At 37.4% G+C, this 24,238-nt stretch overlaps 1 protein-coding gene across 3 annotated transcripts in view; it reads left to right on the top strand.

The window, feature by feature from the left end:
- ZFYVE9 (zinc finger FYVE-type containing 9) overlaps positions 1-24,238 on the top strand; it is a 202,745-nt gene that overhangs the window by 117,736 nt on the left and 60,771 nt on the right. For 2 of the 3 annotated variants that reach the window (XM_023188602.1, XM_023188617.2), the window contains 5 exons: positions 471-647; positions 2,273-2,442; positions 8,243-8,363; positions 12,400-12,522; positions 14,988-15,143. In XM_023188602.1, coding sequence (XP_023044370.1) covers positions 471-647; positions 2,273-2,442; positions 8,243-8,363; positions 12,400-12,522; positions 14,988-15,143 — 747 coding nt within the window. The remainder of the gene's footprint in view (positions 1-470; positions 648-2,272; positions 2,443-8,242; positions 8,364-12,399; positions 12,523-14,987; positions 15,144-24,238) is intronic. The other variant, XM_023188610.2, reaches the window with a different exon arrangement.

Genomic DNA, 24,238 nt, shown 5'->3' with positions numbered 1-24,238 from the left:
CCCACTGCAAGCTCCGCCTCCCGGGTTCACGCCATTCTCCTGCCTCAGCCTCCTGAGTAGCTGGGACTACAGGCGCCCACCAGCACGCCTGGCTAATTTTTTGTATTTTTAATAGAGACGGAGTTTCACTGTGTTAGCCAGGATGGTCTTGATCTCCTGACCTCGTGATCTGCCTGCCTCGGCCTCACAAAGTGCTGGGATTACAGACATGAGCCACGGTGCCCGGTCTAATTCTTTAAAAAAAAAAAAAAAATCATGTTGTTATTTGCTCCAGCCAAATAGTTTACTTGGCTAAATGGTCTCCTTTATTACATAAAATCATCTGTCTCTTTAATACCTTCACTAGCTGGAAGAGAGACATACTATGAGTATTAATTAGGAGAAGCTGCAGTATTTATCCAATATTGTGGAGGTCTTGATGTCCATATTTTGCAATCCATTCACATTGATTGTGTCTGTATTTGCTTTAGCTCAAGCCTGGGAGAACATGATGAGTGCCTCAAGCCAGAGCCCTAACCCTAACAATCCTGCTGAATACTGTTCTACTATCCCTCCCTTGCAGCAAGCTCAGGCCTCAGGAGCTCTGAGCTCTCCACCTCCCACTGTGATGGTACCTGTGGGAGTTTTAAAGCACCCTGGAGCAGAAGGTAGGGGATCATGTGCTATTCTCTCTCTTTTTCCTCACGAAGTTCCTCTGAAAAGGTGCTGATATGACTTTACAGCACAAGTCTTAAAAAACACTGCAGATAAGTCTCTTTGGATGGTTATTAAAATGGAACAATAAGGTGAGAAATGTGTCAAGACTATTTCTGGGCAAGTAGAGAATAATATTGTGTTGCTTGGTATTTTAGAGGCACCTCAGAATATATGTCAGTCTCCTCTCCAACTTAAGAATGGAGTAATTACACTGCTTGTCCTTAAAAAGAGGTGCAGAATTTGAAGTCAGTCTGTAAATTCCTAGCCTACCTCATGTCTACCTTAATGTTTTTTGTAGGATTTTAGTAAGTGGTAAAAATGAGAGTTCTTCTTTCTGACCAGCCCAATCAAGTATTGCTTTTTGGAATATACATTACCATTTTCTCTTTTCATTTTTAATCTGTCCATATAAAAATATGAACAGTTTTGTGTTAGGGACATAGGCTTTAAATCTAGAACTTTAATTCCGATTATATGATAGGTAGAAAATTACAGGCTCAACTTACATTGATTTATTATATCTTTATGATTATGATATTGTCAGATGAAAGACACTGTGTAAGTGCAGGGGATTATGAATAGTAAAAATAACATTTATTTCCTTAAAATGATCTTATCACGTTTCCCTTGGTAATGAAAATCAGTCTTCCTTCATTAATTTTATCTTTTCATCTATTAATATTCCCTTCCCCTTGCTAAATAACCTACCTCCCCTTTTGAAGATCATAGACTTCTATTGACATTATCATACTCTTCCCCATTTTTTCTCTTTTCAGATCATCCCTTAGTCATACTCCTTGTATTTTTATGAATTTAGGCTTTCTTAAAATCTTTATTCTCTTCATTTGTTGTTTTTGTTGGTCTTCCCTAGTCTCTGTGTGTTTTGGCTGTTTGAACTGATTTCAAAAACTGGACTTAAAGGGATCATTTCATCAGAGTCAGTTTTCCAGCTTTTTCCGTCTTTTTACTAAAACATAAATTACTTTTGCACTGCCAGATCAGTCTTTTTCTTCTTCTGTTACACTTCAGGCAACGATCTGGTCAGTTTGCTTGCCAATTCTTACATGTCTATACCAGCTCTTCCGTTATAAATGAATTATTCTTTAACATTCTTCAGGGCATCTTTTGCCCTTTAAAAGTACCATATCACTTTTCCAGATGTTTAATTTCTTTGGAAACCTCATACCTTTAGAAAATGTGAATGTCTATTGCTTTTATCCCCTTGCCATTAATTTATTTCCGAGGCACTTGAACACTTTCCTTAGTTTCTCTGTCAGTGATATGGGACAGAGTATGTGACATAATCATAGATGTGTTTAAGCACTCTTAATATTTCAAAGCAAAATATTTTTTACTCTTTGCATATAAGTTAAAGAAGTAAAGAATATATTTACATTTGTATTTTTAATTCATTTATAACCACTTTTATATACAGTTACATTTCTGATGTTTCTGATTGTAAGTTGCCAAGTAGTGATTTCTTTGTACAACTGGAATTGGTGACCTTCTCTTCTTTGATGTTAGAAAACCTTCCAATGTCACATTGATGCCTGTTTTATTTTTCTGGCCCCTCAAGTGGCTCAGCCCAGAGAGCAGAGGCGAGTTTGGTTTGCTGATGGGATCTTGCCCAATGGAGAAGTTGCTGATGCAGCCAAATTAACAATGAATGGAACTTCCTCTGCAGGAACCCTGGCTGTGTCACATGACCCAGTCAAGCCAGTAACTACCAGTCCTCTACCAGCAGAGGTAAGAAAACAAAACAGCAACTAAAATTGCATAGGTACTTTACTCAGCATTGTGCTGTGTGTGTCTTGCCTTTTTCTATGTTGAATTACTTTTGTGTGGAACTCTTTAGGTTTTGGATACAACTTAGTGTGTATGCGCACATATATGGATAAAGTAAATGTGGCAAAAATCAGCTGTTGTTCTTTGCTGTATATTTAGAAGTTTTTTTCAGGAGAAAGGTTCTTAATGAAGATTGTTCTCAGATGAGCTCAGGTGCTCCACTGTAGCTAGCAGTCGGGCTGTAGAGAGTTCTATCCCCTTGCTACATTGGTTTTTAAAGCATATTCCCCAGGTTCCGTGGCAGCCTCTCAGGAGTGCTATGGTGAGGAAGAGCAGGTAACATGAAGGGGCCTGAGGAGCTGAGTTGAGAACCCTGGCTTATCAACATCCCCTACCAGAGTGGTACAGTTGTTACACTTGTTGAACCTACACTGACACATCGTAATCAATCCAAGTCCACATTTTACATTAGGATTGGATACTTTTTTTTTGTTTTTTTGAGACAGAGTCTCTGTTGCCCGGGCTGGAGTACAGTGGCATGATCTTGGCTCACTGCAACCTCTGCCTCCCAGGTTCAAGCAGTTCTCCTGCCTCAGCCTCTGAAGTAAGTGGGATTACAGGCGCCTGCCACCATGCCAGGCTAATTTTTGTATTTTTAGTAGAGACACAGTTGCACCATGTTACCCAGGCTGGGTCTTGAACTCCTGGCCTCAAGTGATCCACCCACCGCAGCCTCCCAAAGTGCTCAGATTACAGGTGTGAGCCACCACACCCTATCAGGATTGGATAAAAATTTTACTCCTGATGTTTTCATAGAATTGTTAGTTACTAATTATTTATATTAATAAGTAATATTTTTTCAGACATTTACATCCTATATAATTTGTGAGTTTGATTGTAATTGAAATTGCATGTTGTTAAGATTAGATTTTTTGACATGCAGAGCTGAGCTACCTGTTTGGTGAATTATTGAATCATGTAATATCTGTCTTCAAATATTTCTATTTTTTGAATTTTTCTATAGCTGCTGAGGGTGACAGCCAGGACTATGTCTAATCCTTCTTTGTATCTCCACAGTGACTGTCAAGAAAGTTTTTTCTTTATTCCCCGCAACTGTTTTTTTGTTTGTTTGTTTGTTTGTTTGTTTTGAGACAAAGTCTCGCTGTCGCCCAGGCTGCAGTATAGTGCCACAGACATGGCTCTCTGCAGCCTTAACGTCCCAGGCTCAAGCGATCCTCCTGCCACAGCCTCCCAAATAGCTGGGAACTATAGGCAAACCTGGCCACAACTGTTTATTTGGAAACAAATTCAACCTATAGAAAAGTTACAAGAATAGTATAGTGAATACCCATATACTCTTCACCTATCTTCATCAACTATTACCATTTTGCCACATTTACTCTACCACTTCACAGTACATACATATTTTTTTTGATGACCCATTTAAGGATTGGTTGCACTTCACCATTTGATAGTTCAGCTTGTGTACCTTAAGAAAAGTCATTTTCTTATATAACCACAATACAATTATCACATGAAACGGAAACTTAACATATAATTCTGATTTCCCCAAATGTCACAATAATGTTCTTTATAGATTTCGTTTTTACATGTATGTGTGTGCACAGATATATTAATTTTTTAAATAAAGTTTATTAAGCTTTTGTATCATTAATATTTCAGTAAATATTTGGGCCATGTTTTACGTGAGACTCTCAATTTGTATTTGTATTTTTTTTTCCTCATGATTAGTTTCAGATTAAACATTTTTTGGCAGTAATGACAATCCTATGTAAGTGAGGGTGATTTCTTTTTTTTTTTTTTTTGAGACGGAGTCTCGCTCTGTCGCCCAGGCTGGAGTGCAGTGGCCCGATCTCAGCTCACTGCAAGCTCCGCTTTCCGGGTTTACACCATTCTCCTGCCTCAGCCTCCTGAGCAGCTGGGACTACAGGCACCCACCACCTCACCCGGCTAGTTTTTCATATTTTTTAGTAGAGACGGGGTTTTACCATGTTAGTCGGGATGGTCACGATCTCCTGACCTCGTAATCTGCCCGTCTCGGCCTCCCAAAGTGCTGGGATTACAGGCTTGAGCCACCGCGCCGGGCTGTGAGGGTGATTTCTTAAAGGATCCCATCAAGAAGTATTAGTTTGGGTTGGGCACGGTAGCTCACACCTTTAATCCCAGCACTTTGGAAGTCCAAGGCAGGAGGATTGCCTGAGCCCCGAGTTTGAGACCAGCTTAGGCAACATAGTCAGACTCTGTCTCTACAAAAAATTTAAAAATTAGCTGGGCATGATGGCACATGCCTGTAGTCCCAGCTACTCAGGAGGCTGAGGCGGGAGGGTGATGATTTTTTTCTTCCTATTAAATTTATTTCCTATCTCTTAGTTTGTATGATTGGTTCTTAAACTGTGAACATTTTTGAAAGAATGAGGAAGGTGTAGTGAGTGAATGTTATAGGGAAACAATTTTCTGCTCATTATAAGACAGGCTAAGCCATATTATTTTGTGCTCTCACATTGTGCAACACTCTAATATTTATGTGGTAAAATGAGAGAAAACAAACTTTTTAATGCCAGACTAGAAAATATTAATATTTTTCTTATTTTATGGTCTAGTAGAGTGCCTGGCACTTAAAAAGTGCCCAAGAAATGAAGTGAATGTCTTTTTAAAATTATTATTATACTTTAAGTTCTGGGATACATGTGCAGAACCTGCAGGTTTGTTACATAGGTATACATGTGCAATGGTGGTTTGCCGCACCCATCAACCTGTCATCTAGATTTTAAGCCCCTTAGTAAGTGCCTTTTCACAGAAGGCATTTAAGTAGAGACCAACTGACCACTTCTTATGATATTAAAAGGAGGATTTTTGCACCATTCAATAGTAGGTTAGAATCGATTATTTTCTGTACCAGACCTTCAAGTCAGTTAATAGTAGTTTGCCAGTAAAATTTTACAAAGTTCCTATATGATGCCATATTGGAAAATTTTAGAAATCCCACTAAAAACGTATAGTCCTAAAAACTTTGTCCTAAGTAGAGACAAAAGTATGGTAAAACATGGGCATATTTATTTTATTTTATTCTTTGAGACAGAGTTTTGCTCTTGTTGCCCAGGCTGGAGTGCAGTGGCATGATCTCAGCTCACTGCAACCTCCACCTCCTGGGCTTGAGTGATTCTCCTGCCTCAGCCTCCTGGTTAGCTGGGATTACAGGTGCCCACCACCACACCTGGCAAATTTTGTATTTTTAGTAAGAGACGGTTTCACCATGTTGGCAAGGCTGGTCTTGAACTCCTGAGCTCAGGTGATCCCTCCTCCTTGGCCTCCCAAAGTGCTGGGATTACAGGCATGAGCCACCGTGTCCAGCCATATTTTGAAGAAATAGTTTTAATGTTTGTTCAGGTATAAAATATATATAGCAAAATGCATAACTAAGGAGCATTAATCTTTAGGAAACAACTTGAATTTATACATGGTTTTATATATATATATGTGTGTGTGTGTGTGTATGTGTATACACACACATAAAATATGTAACCACCATCCAGGTGAAGATACAGAACATCTCCAGCACTCCATAAGAGTTCCTTATGCACTTTTTCTGTCAGCACCTTCCCCTTTCATCAAGGTAACCATTGTTCTCACTTCTGTCCCTACAGATTAATTTTGCTTATTCTTGAATTCATATGAATCAAAACAATAGTATATAATGTTTTGTGTTTAGCTTTTTAAGCTCAACCTAATATTTATGAGATTTATGCATATGCACCAAAAGTTAATTTATTGCTGAGTAGTATTCCATTGTATACATAGGCCATAATTTATGTTATGTTCTCCTGTTAGTGGCCATTCAAATTGTTTCCAGTTTTTGGCTATTATGAATGAAATGAAGCTGCTAGGAATCTTCTCTTCTCTTCTCTTCTCTCCCCTCCCCTCCCCTCCCTCTCCTCCCCTCCCCTCCCCTCTCTCTTCTCTTCTCTCGTTCTTTTCTTCTGTCTCGCTCTGTTGGCCAGACTGGAATGTAGTGGCAGGATCTCGGCTCACTGCAGCCTCCACCTTCCAGGTTCAAGCAATTCTCCTGCCTCAGCCTCCCAAGTAGCTGGGATTACAGGCACATGCGCAGCTAATTTTTATATTTTTTGTAGAGATGGGATTTTACCATGTTGGCCAGGCTGATGTTGGACTCCTGCCTGTTCTTAAGCAATCTGCCTTCCTTGGCCTCCCAGAGTGCTGGGATTATGGGTGTGAGCCACTGTACCCAGCCATATGAATATTGTTATACATGTTAAAAACAGCTTTCAAATATTTTTCTTTTAATTTTTTTTTTTTGAGACGGAGTTTTGCTCTTGTCACCCAGGCTGGAGTGCAATGGTGCGATCTTGGCTTACTGAAACTTCCGCCTCCTGGATTCAAGTGATTCTCCTGCCTCAGCCTCTCAAGTAGCTGGGATTACAGGTGTGTGCCACCATGCCCAGCTAATTTTTGTATTATTAGTAGAGATGGGGTTTCACCATGTTGACCAGGCTGGTCTCGAATTCCTGACCTCAGGTGATCCACTGCCGCAACCTCCCAAAGTTCTGGGATTACAGGCATGAGCCACCACACCTGGCCTCTTTTAACTTTTTAAAAAATTCAGTTTCATGTTTAAGTTATAGAGAATATATATCTGTGTAGTATGGGAAATAAAAATTAGAGAGAATAGAGAGAGGAGAGCATCATTTTAATAGATATTTGAACATGTTCTATTTAATAATTAAGTGGATTTAACGCCAACCAACATGTTATGCAACCTTATACTTCATTAAATATAGCTAACGTGATCTGCCTACTAATGCAAAGAAAAATGAACTTCAGGCTGGGTGCAGTGGCTCACACCTGTAATCCTAGCACTATGGGAGGCCAAGGGTGGCGGATCGCAAGGTCAGGAGATTGAGACCATCCTGGCTAACAGGTGAAACCCTATCTCTACTAAAAATACAAAAAATTAGCCAGGTGTGGTGGCACGCACCTGTAATCCCAGCTACTCGAGAGGCTGAGGCAGGAGAATCGCTTGAACCAGGGAAGCAGAGGTTGCAGATCATGCCATTGCACTCCAGCCTGCGTGATAGAGCAAGACTCCTTCTCAAAAAAAAAAAAAAAAAAATGAACTTCAAGTTTTATTTTATTACATAGTAAATGAAAAATGATGACATTTTATCAAAGTTGATTTTTTTCCCTTTTTTATTGTGGAAAAATATTAATATATATAACATGATTTACCATTTTAACAATTTTTAAGTGAATTCATTGGCATTGAGTACATTCATGTTGTTTTGCAACTATCACCGTTTTCAAAGTTAATTTTTAAAAGCAATATAAATTAGACCTTAAGTAGTTCCCAAGATATTAAAGATAAAGAAATTATGAAATAATTATTGAAATTTTGTTTCTTTTGCCACTACAGTTTAAAAATATTTTTCTCTTATGGCAAAAGAAACCTGGGTAAAGGAAGCTTTAATGCAGGTTTTAAGGCCTCTTCTGTCATTACCATGATTTGATGATACCAGAAGGAGAAACTTATGGATTTGAAAACATTTTCATAGTATAAGCCTGTGTTTTGTTTTTTTAAACCCATGGGTTAATGAATATTTTGTGCTGCCTTTCAAAAAGTATGAATTTCAAATTTTCACGTAAGTTCTCGTTTATATTTTTAATTATGTCCTGCCAAAGTATTGAATTCTCTGTAGTGCTCACTTTGTTGATTTGCTTTTCCTAGATGGATATTTGTCTGTTCTCTGGGAGTATAACTCAGGTCGGAAGTCCTGTTGGAAGTGCAATGAATCTTATTCCTGAAGATGGCCTTCCTCCCATTCTCATCTCCACAGGTGTAAAAGGAGGTATGTGGACTACATATTTAAACAGTGATAGTTCTATCTGTCAAATGTTACCTTCTAATTAAGTGAGAGAGACAGAATTTGAGTGACATTCACCTTTCTCTTACCCAACAAAACAAACCCCCAATACTATGAAAACAGTTGTTGCTGTTATTGATTATTTTAGAGTAGATGCTTATGTTTTTATGTTATAATGTCATTTTCATTTTTTGAATGGATATGATATAATGTAAATGTAGCTTATTAGCAGTTTTAAAAAATATTTCAAAGCACATAATAATTCTGAAGGATTGCTTGTGGTTTAGGATTAACCCACCCTGATACAGTCATTTATTTAGCTTTTTGTTTTGAGGTGTAATATACTTTCAGAAAGAACATATAGTAAGTGTGAAGAGCACTGAATTTAAATGGCAATTTTACTGTTCAAAATACTTTTAGGGAATCCTGGTAAGAAGTAAAATTATTATCGAAATAATGCTTAATATTATGTGAAATTTTATTTTTATAATTTTAACTTTTATTTTAGATTCAAAGGGTACATGTGCAGGTCTGTTACGTGGATATAGTGCATGATGCTGAGGTTTGGCTTATGATTGATCCTGTCACCCAGGTAGTGAGCATAGTACCCAATGGGTAGGGTTTTGGTTTTTTTTCCTGCTTTCTTTTTTTTTATTTTTTTATTTTTTTGAGACAGGGTCTCTTTATCCAGTCAGCTACTGATGGGCACTTAGGTTGATTCCATGTCTTTGTTATTGTGAATAGTGCTGCAGTGAACGTTCAAGTACATGTGTCTTTTTGGTAGAACAATTTATTTTCTTTTGGATATACACCCAGTAATGGGATTGCTGGGCTGAATGGTAATTCTCTTTTAAGTTCTTTGAGAAATCTCCAAACTGCTTTCAACAGTGGCTGAACTAATTTACGTTTCTATCAACAGTGTATACATGTCCCCTTTTCTCCACAGCCTCACCAGCATCTATTGTTTTTTGACTTTTTAATAATAGCCATTCTGACTGGTGTGAGATGATATCCCATTGTGGTTTTGATTTGCATTTCTCTGATGATTAGTGTGAAATTTTATTGCTGACATATACAGATCAGTATACAATTACTGCATTTTCAGAAGGTGGCTTATTAATTAACCTCTCCTGAGCTTTGTCCTAGGCTTTTACCTGGTCTCCTTGCCTTCAGTCTTTCTCTCCTTCATTTTGTCTTCCACACTGTTGCCAGTTATGTTTTTAAACATAGATATTATCTTTATTGCTTTTACTTAGAAATATTTAATGGATTCCCAATGCCTTTAGATAAATTACTTATCTTAGCAGGCAATGTTTCTTTTCTTTTTTTTTTTTTTTTTTTTTTTGAGACGGAGTCTTGCTCTGTCACCAGGCTAGAGTGCAGCTGTACAGTCTCGGCTCACCACAGCCTCTGCCTCCCGGGTTCAAGCAGTTCTCCTGCCTCAGTCTCCTGAGTAGCTGGGACTACGGGCACACGCCACCACGCCTGGCTAATTGTTGTATTTTTAGTAGAGACGGAGCTTCATGTTGACCAGGCTGGTCTTGAACTCTTGACGTGGTGATCTGCTCACCAAAGTGCTGGGATTACAAGTGTGAGCTACTGTGCTCAGTCTGACAATGTTTCTTATAACCTTGTCTCAGCCTGTCTTTCTAGCCATTTATTATGAACTTTATTTCCAGCCATTCCCCAGCACCTTACATGTATACTGCAGATTATTGGCTATATTTTGAATACTTACTTTTCATTCTTCTGTACTTTTTCTTGTGCTGTGGAATAATGGGAAAGAATGGACTTCAGAATTGAACAAACCTGACTTTTAATGCCAGTACCATTCCATTCTAGCTGTGTGATCCAGTTGACAAGTCATTCATCCTCTCTGAATTTGTTTCCTAGTCTGTTTTATTAAATATTTCTCTAACTACACCTACTTAAGAGTCATTGTGGGTATTAAGTTAGATTTTATACCTGTAAGTACATACCAAGAAGGTATCTGGCATAAAGTAGGCATGTAATTAATATTTTCCATTTCTTCCTTTCTTCTGCCTAGAACACCCGCTCTACTGTTGATTTCCTGAAGAACTCCTCAGCCTTTTAAAATCCAGCTTAATGGTTAACTATTCTCTGAATCCTTACCTGAGCTGCTTAGAAAATAGTGTTTTGCTTCTTTATCTCTGTTCTAATAGGAGTTCCTATAGACTGTTGGCTACATTAACACTTTTTCTCTTTGCAATTTAGATATTGTATTTTCAGATCATATTCTTTCACTTAGACTGTGAATTTCTTCATCTTATTTTATACTTGTGTTTACTGCTCCTTGCATGGTGCTAGGCCCGTAGTAGGCTCTCAAATGCAGCTATGTCCCAGATAGCTCAGCAGTGAACTTTCACATACAGTTAAGCATTCTTTTGATTGCATAATGCCTTTGCTCCTTTACCAAGACTCTGTGAAAACATCTATTGTTAGTAAAATTGCTGCCTAGGGTTCAGATTTTTATTTTAATAAATCTTAGATTAACAAGGAACTAAATTGGCCTACTCTGTTGTTAAAAAAAGTCAGACTGCTGGATTCCATTTTCATAAAAAGTTATATCCATTAAATCTAATTGTCAAAACTTCTCCTACCAAGAAAGAACAGTTAATTATCTGTATTACTTAATTAAACTATATTGCAGTCTCTTTACCAAAATTTTGCAATTTTTTATTCCAGTGGGATGACTTTATTTAAAAAATTTTAAACTCAGGATTTCTCTTTCCAATTAAGTATTTTTTTTTTTTTCTTTTTTTTTTTGAGACGGAGTTTCGCCCTGTCGCCCGGGCTGGAGTGCAGTGGCCGGATCTCGGTTCATTGCAAGCTCCACCTCCCAGGTTCACGCCGTTCTCCTGCCTCAGCCTCCCGAGTAGCTGGGACTACAGGCGCCGGCCACCTCGCCCGGCTAGTTTTTTGTATTTTTTAGTAGAGACGGGGTTTCACCATGTTAGCCAGGATAGTCTTGATCTCCTGACCTCGTGATCCACCTGTCTCGGCCTCCCAAAGTGCTGGGATTACAGGCTTGAGCCACCGCGCCCAGCCTCCAATAAGTATTTTTAATAATGGGGTAGATATTTCCCATTGTAGCCAAAAAATCAATTTTAAAATTTCCATTAGAAAATGGGAAATGATGTTACTTTGTTCTACCTGATTGTCCCTCAAAGATGCATTTTATATGAGATCAATCAAGCAACATTGAACTTTTAGATTTTTAGTTACTTTCCCATATCTCTAGGTTCTACAGTGATTATTACCCATGATTTGACTTCAAGCTGAAAGGACCACTGTCATTCAAAATGAGGTGCCGAAGAACATACTGTGCTTCCAGATATTAAATGGGAAGAATTTACATTCAGTATTAACCTGTTCATGTTCAGAATCTTATGTGTGTTTTACTGGTGATTTTAGTGATATATGTACTAAACTCTTTAATTATACTTAAAGGAATTGTTTTAAGAAGCCAGTCACATATGATACTTTTATTTTCTGGGTTCATTTTTTAAAGTTTAAGTTTTTAATTGTCAAAAATGTCAAACAGTACAAAAGATCATACAGTAAAAGGTAGGGCTGTCTTCTACCCCAACTATTTGATATCCTTTCCAGAGGTAACTAGTATATTATCACTTGTATATCATGAGTTATTTTAAATGCCGGTCTTGAACATTTATTATGTGAAATTCTTGTTATCATAGTTGGAAATTTTTTATTAAATAGAAAGATAGTCTTTAGATTGTGGCACAAACTACTGTGGGGAGAGGTCTATACACAGAATAACCACATTATCATCTAAAGTGGAGTGGGTCACTTCTGAGAGTAAAAGGGGGCACTATTAACATGATACTGAGCCAGCAGATACAAACCATGCTCTATATGCACCTGTTGATAAGTCAAATGCATGTCTCTTTTCTGTGAATAATTAGCTCATTTCTCCATCTGATCTCTTTCTTGATTTGTCCCTTTAACCAACCTGTTACATTGTTTTCTCCCCTTTCAGACTATGCTGTGGAAGAGAAACCATCACAGATTTCAGTAATGCAGCAGTTGGAGGATGGTGGCCCTGACCCACTTGTATTTGTTTTAAATGCAAATTTGTTGTCAATGGTTAAAATTGTGAATTGTAAGTTATAAATTCTTAAAAATTAAAATTAGATATAGTTTACTGACTCATAGATAGTACATAAAACTTTCAGATTTATTACACACAAGTATTTTTATATAGAGCCACATCTTACTAAACACTGAGTTCTGAAAAAGTTGGTTTGTATAAAATAATATATCCCAGAGGACAGCTGTGGAACTAACTGAAACTCTCACATTTAGTTACAGAGGTGAGGTAGGTGAATTCTCCATGGAGGAAAGCCAAACAAATCTTGAACTTATCTGACTTAAGTTCTTCTTGAGATGAGTATGTTAAATCACAACTTACCGCTAGAATAACTGGTGGTAGATAAATTATACAGGCTACTCAAATAATTTATATGCTAGGTTTTAATCCCAGAAACCTCAATTATGGTGCAAAACATTTTTTAGGAAAAGTGTTAGCTAACACACAGTAAAGCTTCAGTATATCATAAAGTGAGATTCAGAAGAAACTTCTCAATTCTTGGTGCTAGCATCTTGGGCATCAGAATGAGAAAGATGACAGTATTTCAGAATTTTTTGAGACAGAGTCTCACTGTCACCCAGGCTGGAGTGCAGTGGCATGATCTCTGTTCACTGCAACCTCCACCTGCTGAGCTCAAACAGTCCTCCCACGTCAGCCTCCCAAGTAGCTGAGACTGTAGGTGCGCACCACCATGCCTGGCTATTTTTTTTGTATGTTTTTGTAGAGACAGGATTCTCACCATGTTGCCCAGATTGTTCTTGAACTCCTGGACTCAAGTGATCTGCCTGCCTTGGTCTCCCAAAGTGCTGGGATTACAGATGTAAGCCACCGTGCCAGCTAGTAAATTTGAGAATTATTTAGAGAATGTGTTTATTATGAATGAGTGTTAATAGGCAATTTTAAAGGAAGGAACCTTTGGGGAACCATCCTGCAGTTTTCCATGGGTACTTAAGTTGATTTTGGAAACCAGAAACATATACTACTTCCTTAGAAGTTCTACATTGATGAAATGTGGGTTTCTGGCTTACTTTAATCACACTCTTATATGTTTGGCCAGTTATTAATGCTTGCTACCTTTCCTTCTAGGATCAGATTTAAAACTAATTTGCTTGAAATTTCAATTTGCCATATCTAGTTTATAAATTTTGCTTAGAAATTAGCTAACCTAAGACCAGGCACCATGGTGCACAACTGTAGTCCCAGTGTTTTGGGAGGCCAAGGCAGATGAATCACTTGAGCCCAGGAGTTTGAGACCAGCCTGCTCAACATGGTGAAACCTCATCCCACACACACACACACAAAATATATATATATATATATATATTGGGCATGGTAACATGCTGCTGTAAGTCCCAGCTACTCACAAGGCTGAGGTGGGAAGAGTTCTTGAGCCCAGGAGATAGAGGTTGCAGTGAGCCGAGATCATACCACTGCACTCCAGTCTGAATAACAGAGCGAAACCCTATTTAAAAAAAAAAAAAAAAAAAAAAAAATTAGCTAACCTAGATTCTTGAAGTATATACCATTATTAGGAATGTCCTATTTAAGTACATAAAACAAGGATTCCCAAAGTGAAATAAAGATGTCTTTCTTTTTTTGATTTACATTTGTTTTGATTTACATGGGTGATGTATGATTTACATGGATGATTTACATGGGTATTCATAATTTTATGTGAATCCTTTTTCAGTTCCTTTGGGGATCCCATTGTGTTGAGGTATGAAGAGTAAAAGTGTCAAGGATTAAACATTGTTTTTGACTACATATGGTTTCTCCTGTTCATACTCTCCGTATAGCCTTAAAGTGAAGGAGTGGAACTAAGTAGTTCAGAAAAGCCATCCTTTTCACTAATTTTTATGGCATGAAGCCAAGTGAAATCATGTTGCTGATTATCTAGAATTTTTTCCCAGAAAGGACTATTGTTAAAATAGCTCGAATCTTTTGGTCATATATTAAATTTAATAAATATACATAAAAATATATTTTCTTTAGGTCACAACCTGAAGACAAAGGTATACTACTGTCTTTTATTGTAATTACTTCTAGCCTTACATAGGTAATTACTTCCTTTGATGATATGATTTTTAAAAATATAACGGTGGAAGACTATGTTCTTTAATCACATTTGGCTATGTATTGGCTTACAATACATAGTTTGGTTTTATTTTAGTATTAATAGAATGTTGCTTCTTTTAATAATAGGAGTTAAAAGTTTTAAGTGCGTTTTATTATTATTTCTTTTCCTTCCTTTTCAATCTTTTCTAAGTGTTTAGAAAAGAGCCAGAGGCATTGGCATGTTTTATTTTCTACAATAGTTTTTTGGCGCAATGCAGTGACAGTTCATAGTTGAATTACATAAACTTAGTGGGATCTATTTTAATCTTTGCTGTATTGTAACATAGATTTCTGTGCAACTTTTTTTAAGAGTAAGGATTGATAGGAATCTCTTTATTTTTATATTTTTATTCCATCTGTAGATGTGAACAGGAAGTGCTGGTGTTTCACAACCAAGGGAATGCATGCAGTGGGTCAGTCTGAGATAGTCATTCTTCTACAGTGTTTACCAGATGAAAAGTGTTTGCCAAAGGATATCTTTAATCACTTTGTGCAGCTTTATCAGGATGCCCTAGCAGGTATGACTTAGTCTGCTCCCTTTGTAGATGACAAAAAAATTTTGAATTCAAATACAAGATAATAGTCTTAACTTTGGACATAAGCATGGCAGGGGTCTTTGATATTAGTGGCAAGTTGGAGCTTTCCATGGTTTGAGGAAATTATAAATTTTAGTATTGTACCTGGTATGGTTATTATTTTACAGAGGCTGAAATCAAAGCTGTTAAGAGAATTTGGTGACCTAACCGTAAGAATATTTTCTTTTTAGTGGCCTAGGGGTCAGGATATTGGTATCTGGTAGAAGGAAGCATATTTGTAACTTACTTCTTGTTTCTTTGGTTAACAATATTTATTTAATCATGGTGTAAATGCTAATGAATATTCAAATTTCAAAAACAATTAGCATAGATGACTTTATGGCTTGTGGCTCCAAAATAAATCGTAAATATTAACTAGCAATTTAAAAGTAAAGGCATAGAGGTTAGAAGTTGGGAAAGACTAAGGATATTAACATAAAAAGAAACTAAGATTGAGAGAAAAGAAGCACAATATTTATTTGGCATTGTAATTATTTATTATGACATTGTGTTATTTGACATTGCAAAGTCAGCCTCTCTTTGATTTAACAAATGAGGTAAAAAATGGTGTAATTGAACTGTTCTCATTTATTGTAACAGGATGTCAGTATATAATATCTGTACTTGATAAATAGGATTTATCTTTGAGGAAGAAGACTTGGAGATGGTGTGACGGTGACTGGGGTATTAAAGCTATTTTCACGTATTATTTGATAATATTTCATACATAATATTAAAACCATAAATTTTTCAGACTTTCTTAATGTAATAATTTTCATTGTGGGATTCTGTGCCAAAGATAGTATCCAGAATATAAAATGCACTTCTGTGAATGAAAGTGTTTATTACAGCATTACCTAAATTTAACACAAAAATTCAGAAGTAACCTAAATGCCTTAGTTTTGGTGAAAAGTTTAACTGTGTTATACTTATTAGATGTGAGCATCTTTTTGAGAACTCTTTTTGGCCATTAAAACAATATTTATGAAAAGAATGTAATAACATGGAAAATGCTCTTTAAATAATTACAGAAGCAGAATATATAGTTGTATTTTTAATGTGATATAGATTATGCGTAAAAGATTGTGCCTTTATGTCTTCATTAGTCTCTACAATAATTTAGGTGTAGCATTACGTAGGGCAAGGTGATACACTGGAAACTGACTACACGATACCTGTGAAGTACCTTTGAGTGTTTACCGTGTCTGTTCCAAAATGTGTAGGGTTAAATCTGAAATCACCCAGGTCCTCCAGGCCACATAATACCCTGGAGCTGAATTTAGTCCTGGAAATAACCGGGAACTTTCACTTTTCTCCTCAATATGAATGTATTCACTTTTAAAAACTCTAGAAAATGGCATTGGAGGTTCAAGTAATTGTACGTTCATGTGGATTTTGAGAGGGTGTCAGAGACTAGGGTATGGGAGGTTCATGAATGTCTTATTTAGGAGCCCATCCTTTATTCTGTAGGCAATGAAGAACCATTGAAAGAATTTAAGATGATGAGTGACATAATCAGATTTGCATTTTAGAAAGATGACTGTGGAAGCATTGTGAAAAATGGATCAAAGTCCGTGAGTCTGGTGGCAGTTAAGAAGCAATTTCAGGATAAGCAAATGTATATTCATACACTAGAATACTGCTCAACAGTAAAAATGAACTAACTGCTGATGTACACAACAACATGCATGACTTCACAGACATGCTGAGCAAAAGCCAGGCACAAAGAAGTACATATTGGATGATTCCATTTATATGATTTTCTGAAACTGGCAGAATTAATCTGTGGTGATAGAAATTAGGTCAGTGTTTGCCTAAAGTGAGGTGGAGGTGCAGGTGCTAGAACTAATTACAGAGAGTCCCAGAAAACTTTCTGAGATGAGAGCTCTATATCTGGATTAGGATAGTGGTTACATGGCTGTTTGCCAAAACTCATTGAAATGTACACTTAAAATCTATTGCTTTTATAATATATAGATTATACCTCGGTAAAACTTATTTTTTAAAAAGATATTGCAGGAATCCAGCAAGAAATTAAGAAATTATCAGGATTTAAATTAAATAATTGCAGTGGAAATAAAGAGTATTGGAGAGATATTAAAGGTGTGGTGCTTCAATTCAGTAGGATTTGGTAACTAATTGGATATGGGGGGTTAGAGGGGGCAAATTAAGGTTGGCCTCAGATTCCTCGCTTGAGCACCTAAGTGTATGTTGGTCTTATTCATCAAGATGGTGAATAGAAGAACAGATTTGGCAGAGGAAAGGGAATTCTTTGTTCAGTGTGCTGAATTTGAAATAATGACATCAGATGAAACATGAAAATGGCAGATGAGTATATGGGTATGGATCCCAGAAGATAGGTCTGAGTTAAGATATACAGATTTGGGAGACACAGCTTTTACGGGATAGTTGAGAGTATGGTTGTAAATGAGATAAGCCCGTGTGAAGAGACTACATCCGTAGATGGAATCCTGGGAGATAGACATCCTTTCTTGGCAAGGAGAGGATGTGAATTATTGCGTGAATTATTAAGATATGTTTAGCATAAATGGTTATATTTTTTAAAAAGGATACTTATATGTCAGTTGAGTCCATTTTGAACTATTAAATTGCAAAAATTTTGAAACAACAAAAATACTTGGAACTGATTACACGATACTAATGATAGTCTCAAGGTCAGACTATAATACATCTAAGCCAACTAAAAATACTTTCTATAATGTAGGATAGGGACGTGAACATATAGATGTATATGTAAGGAAATAACATTTCAAAAGCATAAATAAGATGAAGGAGTTTTTCCTTGAATAGGAATCATTTCACAGCTCATCCAATATTGGGACTAGAAAGCATTTTAGATAATTTAATACAAACTCTTCATTTTTTAGGTAAGGAAAATCAGACCTAGAAGTGTGAATGGCTTACCTAAATCACAGACCAAGTTGGTGGCAGAATTAGGACTATAGCTCCCAGATCAGTATTCTTTACATTATGTCAGTTGCCTCTGTGTATCCATTAATAATATGTCAGTTCTTAAAAAACACAGATATATTATCTATATACTATACATATTTATTAAGAATCCTATTTTTAGATAATCAGGGTAATAGCTTGATACATTTCACTATAAATTTTTTAATAAGTAAAAGCATATTTTGGGTATTCTAAAACAGGGGTCCCCAACCAACAGGCCATGGACTGGTATTGGTCGGTGGCCTGTTAGGAACCAGGCCACACAGCAGAGGTGAGTGGCAGGCAAGCAAGTGAAGTTTCATCTGTATTTATAGCTTCTCCCCATCACTCACGTTACTGCCTGAGCTCTGCCTCCTGCCAGATCAGCAGCGGTATTAGATTCTCATAGAAGTGCGAACCCTGTTGTGAACTGCACATGTGGGGGATCTAGGTTGTGTGCTCCTTATGAGAATCTAATGCCTGATAATCTGTCACTGTCTTCCATCACCCCCAGATGGGACAGTCTAGTTGCAGGAAAACAAGCTCAGGGATCCCTCTGATTCTACGTTATGGTGAGTTGTATAATTATTTCATTATAGATTACAATGTAATAATAATAGAAATAAGGTGCACAATAAATTTAATGCGCTTGAGTCATCCTGAAACCATCTCCCCTCCTCCACAGTCCGTGGAAAAATTGTCTTCCATAAAACCCATCCCTGGTGCCAAAAAGGTTGGAGGCTACTCTTCTGAAATGATCGCAGGCCAGCCGTGGTGGCTCACACCTGTAATCCCAGCACTTTGGGAGGCCAAGCCCAGTGGATCACCTTAGGTTAGGAGTTCAAGACCAGCCTGTCCAACATGGTGAAACCCTGTCTCTACTAAAAATACAAAAAATTAGCCAGGCGTGGTGGTGGGCGCCTGTCATCCCAACTACTTGGGAGGCTGAGGCAGGAGAATTGCTTGAACCCTGGAGGCAAAGGTTGCAGTGAGCCGAGATCATGCCATTGCACTCCAGCCTGGGCAACAAGAGTGAAACTCCATCTCAAAAAAAAAAAAAAAAAATTACCACAATTTATTATTTTTCTCTTCTGTGTAGTACATTGAGTGAAATTGACAAATTGTATCTTAAATTTCTCCTGAGTGTGAAACCTTGAATATTGTATCACTAGCTTAGGATTATTCTGCCCTAAATCACAGAAAAGCCCCAGGAGCTATTGGATGAACTTTTTAATAATTTCCTGTGAATTTTAAAATCTAAACTACAGGTATTTAATAACCATATATGTATTATATATCTATCTATGTGTGTGTATCTATGTTTCACCTGTATATACACACACACTTTTTTGTCATGCACAGTTTTTGCATTCTGCAGTGAAAAGAAACATTATAATTTGTGAGAAATTATGTTCTGAGAGTTTCAGAACGTCTTCTGGTTATGACAGTGCCATCGGAGGTTCTAGACTGTGTATTGTTTCTCCCTGTCTCCTATTCATTCCTCCATATTTTGTACCTGTTTTTTGCAAACCATCTATTCAGAATATAGACTTGAATGAAGTTGGACTTGTATCTACCAGATTGTTATTTCTGGAGTTAATCTCTGGTTGTTTCCCTCTCTTACTCAAAAGCTTCTTTGGCTTAGTATTGCTTTTAGAATTAACTGCGCTCCAACATTCAGTATTCTGCATGATCTCTTCCTAAATTTTTAGTCTCATTTCCCGCTAGTCATCTCTCCATACTTCCATTGTAGCCAAACGAAACATTTCTTGGTTCATTTTATGTATATTCTGATGATTTTCCATTTCATTACCTATGATTATGCTACTCCCAACCATGCTATTTCCCAACACCCCAACTGTCTCAATCCTGTCAGTTGTCCTAAATCTTAAAGACCACTTTCTCCATGAATTCTTTCTTGATGGTCCTCCTAGACAGAAGTAATCTCATCTGAACTCCCTTAATCTTTTGTTTTTAATTTAATTAATTAATTTATTTATTTTGAGGCAGAGTCTCGCTCTGTCGCCCAGGCTGGAGTGCAGTGTTGCGATCTTGGCACCCTGCAACCTCTGCTTCCTGGGTTCAGGTGATTCTCCTGCCTCAGCCTCACAAGTAGCTCCCAAGTAGCTGGAACTACAGTCGTATGCCACCACACTTGGCTAATTTTTGTGTTTTTAGTAGAGACAAGGTTTTACCATGTTAGCCAGGCTGGTCTTGAACTCCCAAACCTCAGGTGATCCACCCGCCTGGGCCCTCCAAAATGTTGGGATTACAGGTGTGAGCCACCGTGTCCAGTCTAATCTTTTATTGTTAAGAAAGTATTTGGTATTGTTATGGTTTCAGTGTTTGTCCACTCTAAAACTCATGTTGAACTTTAATTGCCATTGTAACAATATTAGGAGGTGGGACCTTTAAGAGGTGATTAGACCATGAAGGCTTTACCCTCATGGACGGGATTAGTGCTGTTATAAAAGGAGGGGGTTCATTCCCCTCTTGCTCTCTCTTTGGGACGCTGAGGCAGGAGGATTGCTTGAGGCCAGGATGTTGAGACTAGCCTGGTCAACATAATGAGACCCTATTTCTACCAAAAAAAAAAAAAAAAAAAAAAATTAACTAGGCCTAATGGCATATCCCTGTAATCCCAGCTACTTGGGAAGCTGAGGTGGGAGGAGTCCTTGAGCCCAGTAATTTGAGGCTGTAGTGAGCTATGATTGCACCACTGCATTACAGCTTGAGTGACACAGTGAGACCCTATCTTTAAAAAAATAATAACATCATGTCATGGTTCATGTTTTTATTTTATTTTTCAAATTCTGAACCTTTTGGTAAATTAAATTTATTAGAATTATGGTATTGTAGCTTTGCAAAGTAAGTATTATTATTATTTTTTTGAGACGGAGTCTCACTCTGTTGCCCAGGCTGGAGTACAGTGGCATAATCTCTACTCACTGCAAGCTCTGCCTCCTGGGTTCACGCCATTCTCCTGCCTCAGCCTCCTGAGTAGCTGGGACTACAGGTGCTCGCCACCATGCCTGGCTAATTTTTTGTATTTTTTTTTAGTAGAGATGGGGTTTCACTGTGTTAGCCAGGATGGTCTTGATCTTCTGACCTCGTGATCCACCCTTCTCAGCCTCCCAAAGTGCTGGGATTACAGGCATGAGCCACCGCACCTGGCCTCTTTGCAAAGTAATTTTTCAACTGATGAGAAAGTTACATGGAACTATTTATGAAGAGGTGATTTAAGACAAATACCTAACATTTTTGAGCACTTAATATACGCTAAGCAGTGTATTCATTGCCTTATGTACACTATTTTATTTCTTCTTAAGTGCAACTCAGATTCATACTGTTACTGTTTCTATTTACACATGAGGAAAATGAAAGACACCGAAGGCCTAAGTAACTTAAGATCACACAGTTAGGTGGTAAGTGGCTGAACCCAGGTTTAAACTCACTTATGTAGTCTGTAAATCTCATGTTTCAAACCCTAAGAAGTACTATAGTGTCTCTTGAGCTGTTTTTTTAAGAGATAGGGTCTTGCTCTGTCACCCAGGCTGGGTAGCAGTGGTGCCATCATAGCATACTCACTGCAGCCTTGATCTCCTTGGGCCCAAGTGATCCTTCCTTCTCAACCTCCCAAGGGGCTGTGATTACAGGCATGAGCCACCTGACCTGACTCCTCTTGAGCTTTCATGATCAATCTCACAGATACACTAAACTGAGGACACGACCTTTTACGAAGTAGTCATGCATAACTTCAGTTTATTGCATTACAAAGAACTCCAAGAAACTTTCTAAATTCTTTTGATGGCTTGAGTTTTAGTCATATTAGCACTTAGAAATATTAGTGTTTATTGGCTGGGCGCGGTAGCTCACACCTGTAATCCCAACACTTTGGGAAGCCGAGGGAGGCAGATCACTTGAGGTCGTGAGTTCGAGACCAGCCTGGCCAACAGTGGCTAAACCCTGTCTCTGCTAAAAATACAAAAATTAGCCAGGAGTGTTGGTACGCGCCTGTAGTCCCAGCTACTTGGGAAGCTCATGCAGGAGAATCACTTGAACCTGGGAGGTGGAGGTTTCAGTGAGCTGGGATCATGCCACTGTACTCCAGCCTGGGTGACAGAGCGAGACTCTGTCTCAAAAAAAAAAAAAAAGAAAGAAATATTAGTGTTTATTGAAATGAATGAACCATTTGCTTGGAAATGGTTCCATTTGAGTTGATGTGAGGATTAATATGCTTTGAAACAAAAGGAAGCTGTTGTCACATAGATATTTAAGTTATATTTGAATTGAATTTAAAGATGGCTGGCTACTTGTAAGGATTTGAAAAATAGTTTAAATTCCAAATTAAAGATGGAAAATTGTAAATTACTGTATCTGTATATTTTTTGAAAGACTGTGTGACATACAAAGACTAGGAGATTGAAAGATCTGCTTTCTAGGTTTTACTTTGCCACTGATTTACCTCATGTCTTTTCAGAGTCACTTCACCTCTACCTCTAAGCTTCAGTTTTTTCATTTGTCAAATAAAACCCCAAATTTCAGGGAAATGGTACCGTTCTGCTTACCTGCTAGCACTGATCTGATGATTATCTCATTAATGTTATGTAAAATTACTTTATAAACCATTGATAATAAAGCATTTAACATCTTTGCCAGGTCATTTAAACTCAGAAGCAAGATTTTGTGTCATTTTAGTTATATGGGTTCTTCACTAGTCTTGGGGTATATATAAAATTAGTTCTGTGGATTCATGGCATTGAATGCAGTCATCGAGAAGTACCTATATAAATTAGTACATAACAGACTTTATGCGGTCAAGAGCCTCAGATTAGGTCTTCAGATGAAAGCCTTCCTTTCTTTGTCAAATTCTTATACCCACTGTTTTATTTTTGCCAGTATCTACACTTGTGCAGTGTTACTTGTTTGTAGATGAGATAGTACATGACAGTCTAAATCAGTCATTATTGGTAATCTACATTTTTTTAAAGTAATAAATATTTAAAAGATAAAAGATATATTTTATAATGAGAGGGGACTTCGTGAAGAATCTGTGATTGGGATGAAGAGAGTGTTAAATGGAAGAGGCAGAAAGGAAATCAATATCTGTGGAAAATAACTGCTAATAGATTCTAGGCTCTAATAGGGAAATCGCAAAGGAATAAGGAGTGAGTGCCTTGAGTACTAAGCCAACATATTTTTCACCTCTAAGCAAGGACAATCTTTGTGAAATATAAACATTACACCGTGTCTTAGTCTATTTTTGCTGCTATAATGGAATACCACAGACTGAATAATATATAATGAACAGAAATGTATTTCCTATAGTTCTCATGGCTGCAAAGTCCAAGGTTGAGGGGTAGGCATCTGGTGAGGACCTTTTTGCTGCATCATCCCATGGCAGAAGGGCAAATGGGGTGGGGAAGAGAGAGAAAGAATGTGCATGTGCCTGAGGGCATGTGCACAAGGGAGGCCGAACTTGTCCTTTCATAACAAACCCACTCCCAGGATAACAGCATTAGTCCAGTCACCTCTCATGAGGCCTTACCTCCTAGCACCAAGTTTCCAACACATACTTTTTCACGGATATATTCAAACCATAGCATGCCATTGATAGAATTAGAGGAATGCTGTCATGCACCTTACATTGTGGAGGGAAAGCATCTCTTTCTTTAATTCCCTATTCTCCTCCTTATTCACCAAAGCTAGATAAAGAGATGAAAAAAAAATTTTTTCTCTTTGACAAATAATGTGTTGAATTTTGTATGAAGTATCTCTTACATTGTATCCTAGAATTCCAGAATCAAGAGGAGTAGTAAAGAGGCAATGGTGAATTTGGGGATCTGATCTCCCTAAAGTTCCTGACACTGTATCCTTGATTCTGCAGTGGTTGCCAGAAAAAATTTAAATTTATCTAAATCTCACTCTAAAATCATTGAAAGTCCCCCCAAAAATCATATATTTGGCTGATCAATATATGTATATTTGCATTAGAATAATAATAGTTACAATTTTTTGAGAATACAGTGTTGCTGGTCCTGTTAGTCATTTTATAGATTTCCTTTCATTTATTCTTTATAACACAT

Source organism: Piliocolobus tephrosceles, chromosome 1 (genome assembly GCF_002776525.5).
Source record: "Piliocolobus tephrosceles isolate RC106 chromosome 1, ASM277652v3, whole genome shotgun sequence".
Taxonomy (NCBI): domain Eukaryota; kingdom Metazoa; phylum Chordata; class Mammalia; order Primates; family Cercopithecidae; genus Piliocolobus; species Piliocolobus tephrosceles.
Note: the sequence above shows the minus strand (reverse complement) of the source record. Positions and strands in the feature narration are given on the sequence as shown.